This window comes from Falco naumanni, chromosome 12 (genome assembly GCF_017639655.2).
Source record: "Falco naumanni isolate bFalNau1 chromosome 12, bFalNau1.pat, whole genome shotgun sequence".
Lineage (NCBI taxonomy): Eukaryota > Metazoa > Chordata > Aves > Falconiformes > Falconidae > Falco > Falco naumanni.
The window spans coordinates 18,879,221-18,892,830 of record NC_054065.1 but is presented as its reverse complement, the minus strand read 5'-3'; the positions used below and the strand labels follow the sequence as shown (position 1 = coordinate 18,892,830).

General features: G+C 35.9%; 1 protein-coding gene across 3 annotated transcripts in view; it reads left to right on the top strand.

Annotated features, from left to right (window-relative positions):
• The window catches only part of PLEKHH2 (pleckstrin homology, MyTH4 and FERM domain containing H2), a 56,977-nt gene extending 46,288 nt beyond the window's left edge, over positions 1 to 10,689 (top strand). For 2 of the 3 annotated variants that reach the window (XM_040612070.1, XM_040612069.1), the window contains exons 23-30: positions 945 to 1,100; positions 2,478 to 2,575; positions 2,985 to 3,126; positions 3,868 to 4,013; positions 5,585 to 5,714; positions 6,584 to 6,670; positions 8,414 to 8,551; positions 9,618 to 10,689. In XM_040612070.1, the coding sequence (XP_040468004.1) occupies positions 945 to 1,100; positions 2,478 to 2,575; positions 2,985 to 3,126; positions 3,868 to 4,013; positions 5,585 to 5,714; positions 6,584 to 6,670; positions 8,414 to 8,551; positions 9,618 to 9,800 (1,080 nt within the window). In that variant the 3' untranslated portion in view covers positions 9,801 to 10,689. Of the gene's footprint in view, positions 1 to 944; positions 1,101 to 2,477; positions 2,576 to 2,984; positions 3,127 to 3,867; positions 4,014 to 5,584; positions 5,715 to 6,583; positions 6,671 to 8,413; positions 8,552 to 9,617 lie in introns of those variants that run through there. The other variant, XM_040612071.1, reaches the window with a different exon arrangement.
• The last annotated feature ends 2,921 nt before the right edge of the window (positions 10,690 to 13,610 follow it).

The following is a 13,610-nucleotide window of genomic DNA, read 5'->3' as shown; positions in this document are numbered from 1 at the left end:
TATGTAAATTACTTCAGTGGGATCAGCAATTAAGCAATTATAGTGGTATTGAAAACTTTTGTATTCATCTATGAAGCTAGATTAAGCAGATTTTTTTTTAATGCCAACCAGTGAGAAACCCAAAACAGAAGTCCAAGATTCATTTTCAAGTCATTTCTTTACCAAAAGGGTAAAACATCTTAATCATGTCAAATACAGAACACCCTCAAAACAGATTTAAGTGAATATCAGCAACTAATACCTGTAGAAAAGACATTTGCCATCTCTTGCTAAAAGGCTGTAATACTAGTAACAACAGACACAAATTCAGATTTGGTGAAGTAAAACTTACAAGATTTTATATATTACTGACCTATGTAGTACTAACAGAGGAACATTGGTAAAATATTTCAGATCTGCCAATGTAGATCTGCCATCTAATATCCATCTGAAGTTGCACGTGATGAAAAAGGATTAATTGATCTCACTTGTTTCACTACAATATTGGAAAGTGTGGGTAGTTATACTTTGCATTTTTCAAGTAGTATTTGTCACAAAAAGCTCAGATACTAGACTGCTTTCTGTTGCATAAATTCTGTAGCAGAAATTCAAGTGCAGCAAGTGCAAAGAAACCACTGTAAAGAAAATAAAAATAGTACATTTGAAAGCATTTTGGTAGTGACTTTGATTTTATAAACAAAATGCAATAAGGTACAATCTGCTGGGAAGTTAATCATTTTTTGGATAGAGAAAAACTCCATGAAATTGACTTCCTATGTGGAAATCTTGAATCTTCTCCAGACCCTTTGTAGAAAATAATTTCCAACAGTGATAAGTTATTCACAGAGGATATAATGGGTCTTACATTCTCACTGTTATTCTAGAGGTATTATTTTTCAAAAATTTAGATTTAAGGGGGGCTGTTTATAAGTTTGAAAGCAAAATACATTTGGCTGCTTTTTTAGGTTGTTGGGTTTGATGCCTCTACCACAGTGGAGGAATTTCTCAACACCCTGAATCAGGATACAGGAATGAGGAAACCAGCTCAGTCAGGATTTGCACTATTTTCTGATGATCCCTCTGGCAAGGATATAGAGCACTGTCTTCAAGGAAATATTAAGGTAAACAAAAGCCTTGAATGAGTCTTGCATGTAAAACAACAATGTATCTTCATTACACACAGCTCTCTTCAGACAATGTAAAGGAAAACATTTTTCAGGCTAAAAACTGTCTTTAGGGTTTTTTCTTCATAACATAAAAGGAAAGATTTGAAAAAAAAATCACTTTTTCAACTGCTCAAATTCATTCAGTGAACTATATTTAAAAGCTTTGTTTAGGAGACTGATATTATTCAGAGAAGTAACAGCTGGGTTAAAAAAGAAAAAGTATGCTGTTACTATTCACAGTTCCTTAAAAGTAAAAAGCCATTGGAGTCCAACATGCATTTAGAGATTTCAGTTAACATTTCTGGTATAGCTCCAAAATATGACCATTTGAGGTCCAAAAAGTCATTGACACTGGGGTGGAGATCCTGGGGAAGAAAAAAATATCTAAACACAGAATAATTAGGGCTCAGTTCAGGAAATTTCCAGTGTTTGGTTTATCATTGTTCTGAAGTTTAGTTCCCTCTATTGCTAGAATTAAATTCTTTGCAGTAAAGAGTGGCAAAATGCAATATAATCATTCTTCAGTAAAATATATATTTTTTAAGCCTTTTAGCAACTAATGAATAATGAAATTTTTGTGCTTCTACCAAGTAGTCTTTTGCAACTTTTGGCCAGTGTTGACAGCTGCACTTTGAGTTACAAGTTCTGGTACAACCAGGCCTTAGTGACAAACAAATAGGGTCATCATGATCAGCTCTCTCCCTTTACCAGAATATTTACCGTATGGAAAGCAAAATGTTTAAAAATGGTAACATTGCAATGTAAAGGTAAATGTAACTGTAGAAGCTGTTCACATTACTGCTTCCAGGAGGGCTCTTTTATGAAGGAACAGTGACATGCAGCCCAGCAGGGCTCCCGGGACCTCTGTTCTACCTCCTCCCCATCTGCCCACCTACCCCACTTGTTGTGAATAAACTTCATGCAAACTTCATAGCAGTTACTAGAAAGGGCCTGAAAAACTCCAGCATCCAATAGAAAGAGAAGGCAGTTATCAAAGGCATTTGATTAATTATGTAACAACTCACTCTGTAATTACACATTCATTGGCTGCTACTAAATCAAATACCTGGCCTTTCCGTATAAGCATGTTATGGATCGTTTCCAAAGGTGGTATGTGTGTTGCAGGATAAACAAACAGCGAAAATGTTAATTATTAAATGCTCCAACTAAGAAATGCAAGTAATGTTATCTTCCAGTAGCTTTAAAAATTCAAGCTATTTATGTTTCTGATATGTAATAGGTAAAAGATATTTTAAGTTGACAATTTCTATTCAGAGGTGTTTTCAAAGAGGAATACATGGCAAAGTCAGTTTTGTATTGCTTTCCTTCTAGATTTGTGACATAATTTCAAAATGGGAGCAAGCCTCCAAAGAACAACACCCTGGGAAATGTGAAGGCACAAGGACTGTCCGCCTTATTTACAAAAACAGGTTTGTTTAGCAAATATAACATCTCTGCCGTGTCCCAAGATATTTTTATTTTACTTTTGCAGTTTCTTAATCTGAAAAATATTAGCTGACTCAAAGCTTGCAACAAAAAAAGTAATGGGTGTAACTGGATAATCTGGGGGTTTTTAAATATAGTTTATTTTTCCTAGTTCTTAAGAGGACAGCAGGGCTGCCCCCCCACCTACCCCCCACCCCCCCAAAAAAAAGGGCAACACTGAACTCAGAAGACTGAAATTAAATATTTGCCCACTGGTTCAAGTACAAGTGTTGCTCTGGTAATGTGTTTTGATGCTGACATAAACTTGTCACATTCGGAGCAGATACTGCTAATCCTCAGGGCTAATGCATTTCCCTATCTTCTTTATTTAATAACTTTCTGTCTTTTCTGTAGGCTTTATTTTTCAGTTCAAGTCCATGGGGAGACAGACAGAGAGAAGCTGCTGCTAGTATATCAGACAAATGATCAAATAGTCAATGGACTTTTCCCTGTAAACAAAGAACTAGCAATGGAATTGACAGCTCTTTTAGCTCAGGTAATCCTTGTGCATTAAGGACTCACACAGCAGTTTTACAGATGAAAAACTTGAATAAAGAAACTGGTCCAGGATTGCTTGACAGTCAAGTGACCTCCACGTTTTACACATAATAGTGCAGGAAATACACTGGGCTGGAATCTTTGTGTAAGGCTAACTCTGTACTTCAGTGACTATGCTTTACAGTGTACGCTGCTGTTGGCACCAGTACAGACAAAATTTGCTTTACCTCCTATGCAGTCAGGCCCTCTTCGATGAAATACTATGTAATCAAGTACCATTTCTTCACAGTTCCTTATATGATTTCTGCAAGTTAACACACCAAAATAACTGCTGCTTAATGAAAGCCTAAGACTCCTTTTCTAGACATGGTCTTCATAAGATCTGTTTTATTTTTAAAAAATTAAAGGCTCAAGGGAAGGTTATTGAGAAAGTTGTTTGATGGTGTTATCAATAAATCTAAACTGGTTTGTGTCAGCTGGCGATCTAGCAGTCTCAGAACAGAACTAGTAAGTATTATATTTGTACAATTTATACTTGATATTTATCCTCTTTTATGGTAAATATAAAATAAGAAAAATAAAATTACTCGCATGACTTTTCTATCTGTGAAAAATATACATTAATTGACAAACTTTTTCATTTTATACTTCATAAGAAAGAGAAGAAGACAGCTCCTAACATCCAGCTGGAAAATTGCTCTGGAGTAACACAAAATGTTCTTCATGATTTTCCCCTCAGGTAGAGATTGGAGATTTTGAACGGCCTTTTTCAACTCCAGCAGGGCAAGTCACTTCCCAGTCCAAGTCCAATCAAACTTTAAAACAAGTTTTGGAGAGATTCTACCCTAAGAGGTACAGGCATGGTTGTTCAGAGGAACAGTTAAGGTGAGATGTATATTCTGATTCATACTCTAAAAATCTAGGAGTGACATGAGGAAGTTTTAAAGTGTCATTAGGTACAACTTACTGTTATGCTATATTTGCCTAAACCTGTGTTTGAAACTTATTTTCTTACTAAATTGAAGAACCCATTTCCTCTGTGTATTTCTAAACAGAGGACCACCAATAAGCATGCATTCCAGCAAAAGCTGTACAAGTTACTACATAGTGTTACAAAACCCAGCAATTTTGAGATTCTTATTTTTCTTATTCAGCAAACCTAAATTAAGTCTGTGCACAGACTAAAAAAACTACTGAAAGTAAAGGACACAGGGATCTGATCTGAATGTTTGCTCTTCATAGGTGCAATCTCTTGCAGCCAGTCAAATTGGCAATATGTTGACTTAGTGGACTTGCTAGTAAGGTATCAGTTAATATAAAATGGATAACCTGCAAGTGATTTCAATCAACACCTGCTAACATGAGAAAGAGCAGAACAGTGTAATAAATTATCCAAAGCCAATGAGACAGCAATTTTGAAGTCCAGTAAACATCATAGAAATGTTTTCCTCATTCTTCACTACAGGTTTGAGAAAGTTTAAAGCTATTGTATGCACAAAGTAACATTATTACATATGCAGAAGTTAACAGTATTCATTCAAAAGTATATGCACAACAAATAGTTAGGCAATTAATTTCAAAGGACAAAGTATAAGAAGTCCTAGAATAGACTAACTCATGGAGGATAAGTCAAACATCTGTTGAACTGTTCAGGTAATCCCTAAACTACCAATGGCCAGAGCTGGAAGTCTGTGGAGGGAAAAGAATCACTCTATACCCCCTTGTGTGTATTCTTTTGCTAAGGGTGCAGTTTGACTTCATAAACTTCCAGAAAGAGTAAGCTGCAAGTGCAAGGTCTCCCTTTACCACACATTCCCTCTCCCTTTTCTTGGGCTGTGTCTAATAATCTTGTGGCTGCTGGGTGAGTCATTCCTGCAGATGAATGTGCTAGAAAGGTATTCCGGGGTGGGTTTTTTGGAGGATTAGTTTTCCATAGGATCGTTTTATTGAACCAACTCACCATGGTGCCAAAAAAAGAAAAGAGGCAGTGTGAATGCATCATGCATCAGAAGCACCCTTTTTGGTAACAGTGCCTAGATACACTAAAAAAGAGTAGCGTTAAGCTGTATCTTGCACATCTATTACTAGCTACAGGTAAAGATATGTGCTAAGCTGGATGGATTTTTGGAATGACAACTGGTATAGCTGTTGAGTACTGATAAAGGTAGATTGATTATCTGTAGAAACACATTAAAAGCTGTCCTAGACTTTTTCCCTTTATGCTGCAACTGCTGTATCAATATTTAATCATAATGTTGCAGGAATTGTAAGGTAGTTTGTAATTTTCATGTGCATAAACATACTAAATGATGTTTGAGGTTTATTTAATACTGTATAAATGATAGTTGTATTAAATTATGATTTTAACAAATGGATTCTTTTTTGCACATTAAACTCACTATGGGTAAGAATTTAAATTCCTTTGAATAACTAAATCACATATTTCATTTCAACAGACAGCTTTGTCAGCGATTGTCTACAAGATGGATGGCTCTCCGAGGGCACAGTGCTGCAGACTGTGTGCGCATTTATCTCACTGTAGCCAGGAAATGGTCTTTCTTTGGTGCTAAATTGTTTGCAGCAAAAGTAAGAAACTTTAATGAGTTTGAGTGGTGGGTTTTTTTCAATATAAATATGATTTTGAAAACAGTAGTACCTTTTTGTTGAAGACAAGTGTGCTATACATTTTCTGGTGGAATCTCTTGTCAAATTATTAACTTAAGCCGTATACTGGTAAAATGTAATAACCATGGTACTAAGTATACCATAATAGTAACTTTCCAATACATGTACTACTTGTTTTACATTATTAATTTAGATGGTATCTTTTCATTTTCTTATATCTGAGTTTGAGATAGCCTTTTTGTTTCAGACTTTTTTTTCCCTGATAACTAGTAGAATATTGAAAAGGCATCATTAACCAGCTATGGAAGCTGAACCTTGCAGAAACACTACATGTTGTTAAGGGTACTTAGAGCACTCCCTTCTGTGCTGGCCTCTCTCAATTTCTGTTAAACCACTAGTATCTTAATTCTCTTGATTCAAATAACAGCTATGTTAAACAGAACTGTCACCTGATCCCTTATATTTTATTAGGTAATCCCAGTGTGTATATATATATATAAAAAATTGCTTATCAGCACTCTGTTCTTTGCATATGTAGACATATGTGCTAGTGAACAAACTTTAAAACACCTGATTTTTTTATTTTATTAATCAGAGTATACATTTTATTGGATTAAGCACCAGGGGAGGCTTCAAGAATATTAGATAAGAGTTCACCTTTCTGGCACTGGCACTGGGCAGCTGCTTCAATTCCTTTACTTCAGTTCCCTCCCAGTGTAAATGTCAGTAATATCTGTGGATGGAGAGAGCTCTATAATAGCTGGGAATTAATAATTATTTACATATTGCCTCATTTTGAAGTAGTAATTGAAGAACATTTCTCCTTGCAGCCTCTAGTAACATCCTCAGTTGAGAAGTCCTTCATATGGTTTGCTGTACATGAAGATGGCATAAGCATTCTAGATTACAGCTCTATGGTAAGTGAAATTTCTTTTTTAGTTTTGGTCAAAGTAGATTTTAATACTGAGTATATGGAGAGATTCACTACCGTAGTACATAAAAGATGGCATTAGCCTTCCATGCTGAGTTATCTAGTCTTTCTTATAAAGCAAAAATTCAAGCCTTTCAAAATGCTTTAATGTTATCATCAATATCGTAGTACTAATAATAGAAATAATTAATGAATTCTTTGCACAGAATTTATTTTTGTTTATCAGATACAGGTTTTATATCTTTTAATGAAATGTTAGTGTTTTAATCATTCAGATGTCAGGAGATCCACAGTTGCAGTTCTTACAATAACATTAATTTTCTTTTCCTGGAGACTTCATTTTCCATTATTATTCATAATACATACACTCTGCAAAGAGCAGTTACTTTAAAAGATTGTTATTTTCATTGTATTATTTTTGTTTAATAGTAGGTAATATAACCCAGTGTTATTTAATTATGTCATTTTAGGCTCTGATTTTTCTTTGATTTGCAATAAAAGTTTTCACAGAAAACGACTCATGGTAATCAGTGTAAAAAAGCAGTCCTTGAGAAGATCCCTGCTTTAATTTATATCCTGCAAAGAAGCAGAATGGCATGGCGCTATTAGCAAGTGCTAATATTGAATATCAGAAAATTAAAATCTCAACTTTATAATTGTACTGATACGGGCCTTTTCATTACGTTTCTTTGCAGTTAAAGAAATAATAAAACAAAGAATATGAGGAGAGCAAACAGCAGCTCTGTTCATGAAACAGGAGAGAACAGGAAAAATGAGCTTGCATTTGACTGCAGAAAACTCTATAACAGCATCTACTCGTAGAGCTCGCTGTGGCATTTCTGCAGAGCACTGCCTGTTTACAACATCAGCAGGCCTTACTTGCCATTCAAGAAATGCCCCAGGGAATATTCCAGGGAATATGCTGATTTTCTGCAGGAAGGATCAGAGGTATCATAAATGATGTTGCAAGGGGTAGAGAAAAACTATTTCAAAATAAGGGCAAAAAGAGCTTTAGTAACCAAAGGAGTTTAAGTCACATTGTACAAATACTGTCTTGCGATGAATTTTAAATGTGAACATCTGCAGCAAATTAGTATGAGTCGTAACGATAAATTAAATGCTAATCATAGACTCAAAGGCCACTAGTGTGGTGTTGAACACTGAGCAGTAAGAGCTGAGGCATGGAAAGCAGAGGAGCCTTCAAGAGCATTTATGCTTCATCTAGATGTGAAAAAAAGAGAACAGAGTTTAATTTCATTTGTGTGTATGCAAACTATATGACTGCACAAAAAGAAGTCCTGGAGTTAAAGTCCTTTAGATGCCTTATACTCTGCCATTTAATTTATTTAGACACTGCTTTGATTTCATATGGAATTCCTAAGATCAGCTGCTCTAAAAGTCAGTCAAGACTTGTGTAAAGTGAATTACACACTTGAGTTGAAACCTGCTTCTAATATATTTGATCTAATTAATTTTGAATAGAAACAGAGGTCAAACCTGTAAGAGTTATCATCTGCAATGGAAGTTCCTCCTAGTGCAGGTCTGAACGAAGCTATCTCAAAATTTACAATTAAATTCAAGATTCGTAAGAGGATAACAACATTTTGAAAATTTTGAAAAATCACATGTGCAATTGTATTTTTAAAGAAGTATTTGTCTTATCTGTCGTAATTCCTGCATTGTCTTGCTTATAGCTTTGCATTTGGGTTTTTTGGTTTCCTTTGTTTAGCGGTTAACGGTTACATATACATATAAGAGTCTGATGACTTTCGGAGGCTATCAAGATGATTTTATGTTGGTTGTTAACAATGCTCAGACAAAGGACAAATCAACTGAAAAACACCTTTTTGCCATGACAAAACCAAAGGTTAGTATATTACCTGAAACAGCTTCCTACCATCTGCTACTTTTCAACTTTTTCTAGTGGTTAATCTTTAACAGATGTGAAAGATGAAACACCTTCTTTATTCCTAACATTCTCAGATTATTGACTTTTGCCAGATGGTTTTAGAGAGCGCAACAATTAGTAATATAAGAGCTAGCAGTGACAATACTGATATGTTCCTTTTCTTTTCATGTCCCTGTCTATAACATTCCAAATTTTTCATAGGAAAACAAAGAAGGCTATTAAGGACAGGAATTATATGCAGTACCTAAAAACTAGTCTATTTTCTTGATCAGCACCAGAGGTAATTTTTAAGAAGATACAGTGGAATTGCAGAACACAAGATCTGAAGGATCAGTCACTTAAAAATCCTAGGATATTTTTACCTTTGGTAAAGAAACTGTTCATGCTTTTTAAGTTTAGATTCTCTCCTTCACTGGTAAGATTGACTATATTTTTTAAAAAAGCAAATTAGTCAGAATAATTTATGAAACAGAATACAGAATTCCACATAGAAGTTTGGGTCAAAACATGACTCTTCATACAAATAAGTATAGTAAATAGATCTGTTCGAGTTTCCTTCAGTTTGGGCCCTTTTAGGCAAGGTTGTGTGGATTGTAAAGAGAAGCTACGGTAAAAAGCTCCCAGAAGTCTTTATTCCTTTTATCTACGCTGTGTCTTTAGTTCTCTGAGCAGTAGATATTTTCTAGCAAAACTGAGGGAACACATCATAAAAGCTTTTTCTAAGAGCATCCTCTTTCGGACTTCAAAATATCCAAGTGAAAGAAGCCATCTGTTTGAATCATTTAAGACTGTGGAAGACAAAGTATCTAGCATACAGATGGGAAAAAGATGACATTATTTGCAAGGAGCAATAGAAAAAAATCTCTATTAAGCATCTCTTCTCTCCCCATAATTAATTTGTTTGATAAAGTACAAGTACTTTTCCAGTTGATGGTGATTGTCACTTGCTAAAAAGTTAGCTATTTTTTCAGCAGTCAAAACACATCACTGTGTTTTTCAAAGAGTTTTGTATTTCCTGTTACAGATTCTGGAGATCACTCTTCTGATTGCCAGCTATATTAACAACTTTCATCAGCTGAAAGGAGCTGTTCATCACCTCTCTGCACCAGCATTACTGACACCGCAAAGTGGACAGAAACTCAAGGAAATGGGGAGTCAGCCACTTCTTGCAAACAACAGACCAACTAAATGTCCCACTTTGTTATGAAAAGGTTATGTATCATGGTAACGCATCATTGTCACAGGGTTTCTACACTGACTGAAAAATTTTTGATGTACATGACGTAGAGCATAAGTAGGTCCATAAATTTCAATGTTTATATAACAGGAAGAGCCCTTTAATCAAAGACATGGCCTGAACTGGAATGATGATGAGCCAATTTAAGGATTATGCTGTACTGGTGGTGGCTTGTGCCTACAGCTCAGAAATAAATGTCTGTCGATAGTGGTGGGGAAAGGTGGCTGTGGGAACAATTGCACAGGTTTTAGTAGTTTTCCAGATATTTACTCAGGGACCAAACTGTCTTCAACTCTTCATCTCTGTTTTTCAAAATCACACAAGTTGTATCACCTTCATTTTGAAAAGGAATTTTTGTTTAAAGAAACCAGTCAAATACAAAATATTTTCCACTTCCAGCACCCGTCCTTATTTGCAATACAAGCACCACGAGACTAGAAAGAACAAACTGATATGTATAATTTTTTCTTTTTTTAAAAAAAAGCCATAAGCACATCATGTAAATTTAAAGAACATTCTCATGATTCACTGTAGCCTTTGTTACACTTGGCAAGTCTTCAGCCTTGGTCTGGTAAATTTCTAAATAATCCCACTCTGACCCAGCCTTTTGGAAAAATCTAAATTAGACAGGCACTGTATCTAGTATAGTTTTGTTGAACAAGATTCTGTACCTAATTTCTTCTTTAATCCAGAATAATAATATAATACAGGTGCAAGAATGACTCACAATTCAAAACACAAGCATAACACAAAAAGCTATTGCTTGACCTGTTGTGAGTAAACTTAGAGATGTATGTGCCATATAAAAACCGCGTGTAATGTATATACATTGATTCAGAATAATATTTTGTAAAACTTGTACTTCTTGTTTTTCATTTGTATCTATACATTTCATATTATAATACTAATATAATATTTTTGCACACTGAAGACCTAATGCTGCATCTGAACTATGGGAATAGGATTACTTTCTAGTTACCTTTTTCAGGTGCAAGCCTCAGTGCTACATAGGGTCAAGTATATAGAAGTTACACCCATTTTTTCTTTGAACCCTCACGTTATCTTATCAATATATACAAATATCTTAAGGGTGAGCATCAAGAGGACAGGGCCAGGCTCTTTTCAGTAGTGCCAAGCAATAGGACAAGGGGCAACGGGCACAAACTGTGACACAGGAAGTTCCATCTGAATATGAGGAAAAACTTCTTTGAGGGTGACAGAGCACTGGACAGGCTGCCAATGAGAGGCTGTGGAGTCCCTTTTCTGGAGACAATCAAACCCCACCTGGACGTAACTCTCTGCAACCTGCTCTAGGAGAACGTGCTTTAGCAGGGGCCCAGAGGTCCCTTCCAACCCTGGCCATTCTGTGATTTTAATTTCTGTGCAAATAAACCACTTCTGCAGGCTCTGAAATGGATCATCAGCATACTCTTAATAGATAATTTATATACAACCATAGAAAACATAGTCAAACATAAATCACTGGTTTATATGCATTTCAGTTTCCACTTCTGCTCATTAATCCCTTGCTGCTAGCCCTCATCAGGGTTTTTATTTTTGTTTTGTTTTTTTAATTACTTAAAACTGAAGTAATTTCACAATGATGAATTTGAATATTGGTTGATGGTTGAAAATCTTTGGTTTATGACATTTAAACATTTTAGATACATACTCATATTGAGAGAAAAGGAATTTTCAGCTGTTAGCCCTCTATGAAAGGTACGGAGTATGCCCCTGAAGAATTAAAATGGGTTGGAAGGGATATACAGGTTGTAAAGGAAAATGCTTTTAAAAAGTGGAAGGACAAACTGGCAGGCTGACTTAATAAATACGTCTCTTCTGGAAGCTCTCAAAGTCCTGCCACAGCTACTTAAGTGTGCAGGACTCAAGCACCATTTTATGAGTGGTACTATGGGCCAATGCTTTGTCTTGAAAATTACAAGCAAATAACAAACATATTGTATCTAGATGTTTTCACATGTGCAATGCAGAAAGAGCTTCCTGGCAAATATCACCCTTTGTTGGTGGTTGTGGTACTAAATCCTTCTCTTTCAACAAGGCAGGGCCAGCAGCAGGAGGTTTCCTTCCTAGAGGGTGGCTGATCTCCTGCCATCATCAAGGAAAGCATACTGGAAGCTACAACCGACCTTGGCACCAGCTGCAGCATCGTTTTGTGCAGCACACCACATGAAGTGATGCAGATACAGTGGTGAAATTCAGTTAGGAAGTAACATCCCTTTGCAATCAGCAGAACAGTTAACTTTCAGAGATTTGAGGGCACCAGGGCGTTTGCAAATTCAAACAGATGCTTTTGCATCAGTTGTATTCAGGTCATAGTCTAAAGGTTCTCAAATATGATTAGAAACTTCAATTTACAAATACAAAAATCTTCACGTCATAGTGAAATTATGGTAACTGTCAACCTAGAATATTCCAGCTAGTAATTCTTTCATAATTTCCCAGTTTTAAATGAATGTGGCAGATTGGGTTATATTAGCAGGCAAAAAAAGTGGAGCATTTTGCTAGCGAGCTTGCTCATGTAGTTTGTAAACTCTTTGTTGAATTCAGAGACAGTATGATACACAATATAAACAGCTGATGTGCAGCATTCTGAGTCTTTTAAAACAGTTTTCATTAACATTTACAGCCTTACAAACAGTTGTTTTATAAAGCAGTATACAATCTGTGAAGCTGAGTATGACCTTCTTGCCTGCCTTTGGGTAGATACTCTAGACATTGTTTTGCTTTTTAGTGTTAAGCTCTTGCTGCTGCAATATATCCCTGCATCAGAGTGCCAGAAGCAATCCATGCATTAGTTTCTCTTTTTTTTGGCAGCACTTTCCAGACTTACTACTACTAGCTGTTCATTATGGGTCACTGTTAATTCCATATAGTCACATTACCAGAAATGCTGTTAATTTTTATGAAATAAATGCACTCAGAATCATAGTTACCATGACAACACAACGTTAAACACTGAAATTTCTTCCAGGATTTTGATTAGTGAGAGAGGTTTTCATAGTGATGGTAACCTCCTCAAGCAGACACTTGCCTTCAAGTTAAGTCAGCAAGGAAAGTCTCTTACGTATGCAAGTGAACTTAAAACCACAGCTATTCAAGTCTCAAGAGGGACTTCCTCCATGTTAATCTGGCTGCAGAGCTACTTAAAAGGATTCCACACAACAAAAAATGGCAAAGCTGAAATTTTCAGAGTCCAAGCAGATAATCTGTCCTGCCTTCCCCACCCAGCCTGAGCCTCATTAGTGATCAACAATTCAGTCTTCACCTTGAGTCATCCACCCCAAAACAATTCACACCATGCGACCTAATCCATGACTAAAGCCCCAGTAGAAACTAGACCTTTCTCACCTTCTGATCTTCAGCAGCAACAATACAGTGGAGCAGGTGAAGTGACCTCTGGGACTGATGCTGAAGAACTTCTCATGCTCAAGGCTTGCAGAACCTAAGTTGTAAAGATATTCTTAGGGTGAGATTCATGTGTTAGCACATGCAAGGAGACTTTACCTTCTGTCATGAATTTCAGAACATCTTTTGTGCTTGCTTTGAGCTAGTGGTCAGTATCAACAATCAGTAAATGGCCACTTATTAAGTGAGTATTAACACTGAGCTTGATGATGACTGCAAGATCACTGTTAACTCTGTATAAACAAATCACATTGATTTAAATAATATTTTAAATGCAGCGCAAATTAATATATTACTTGAACTTCACTTCGCCTTGTCAATTTTTGTGCAGCAGTATTAGCAAGAAAATTGTTC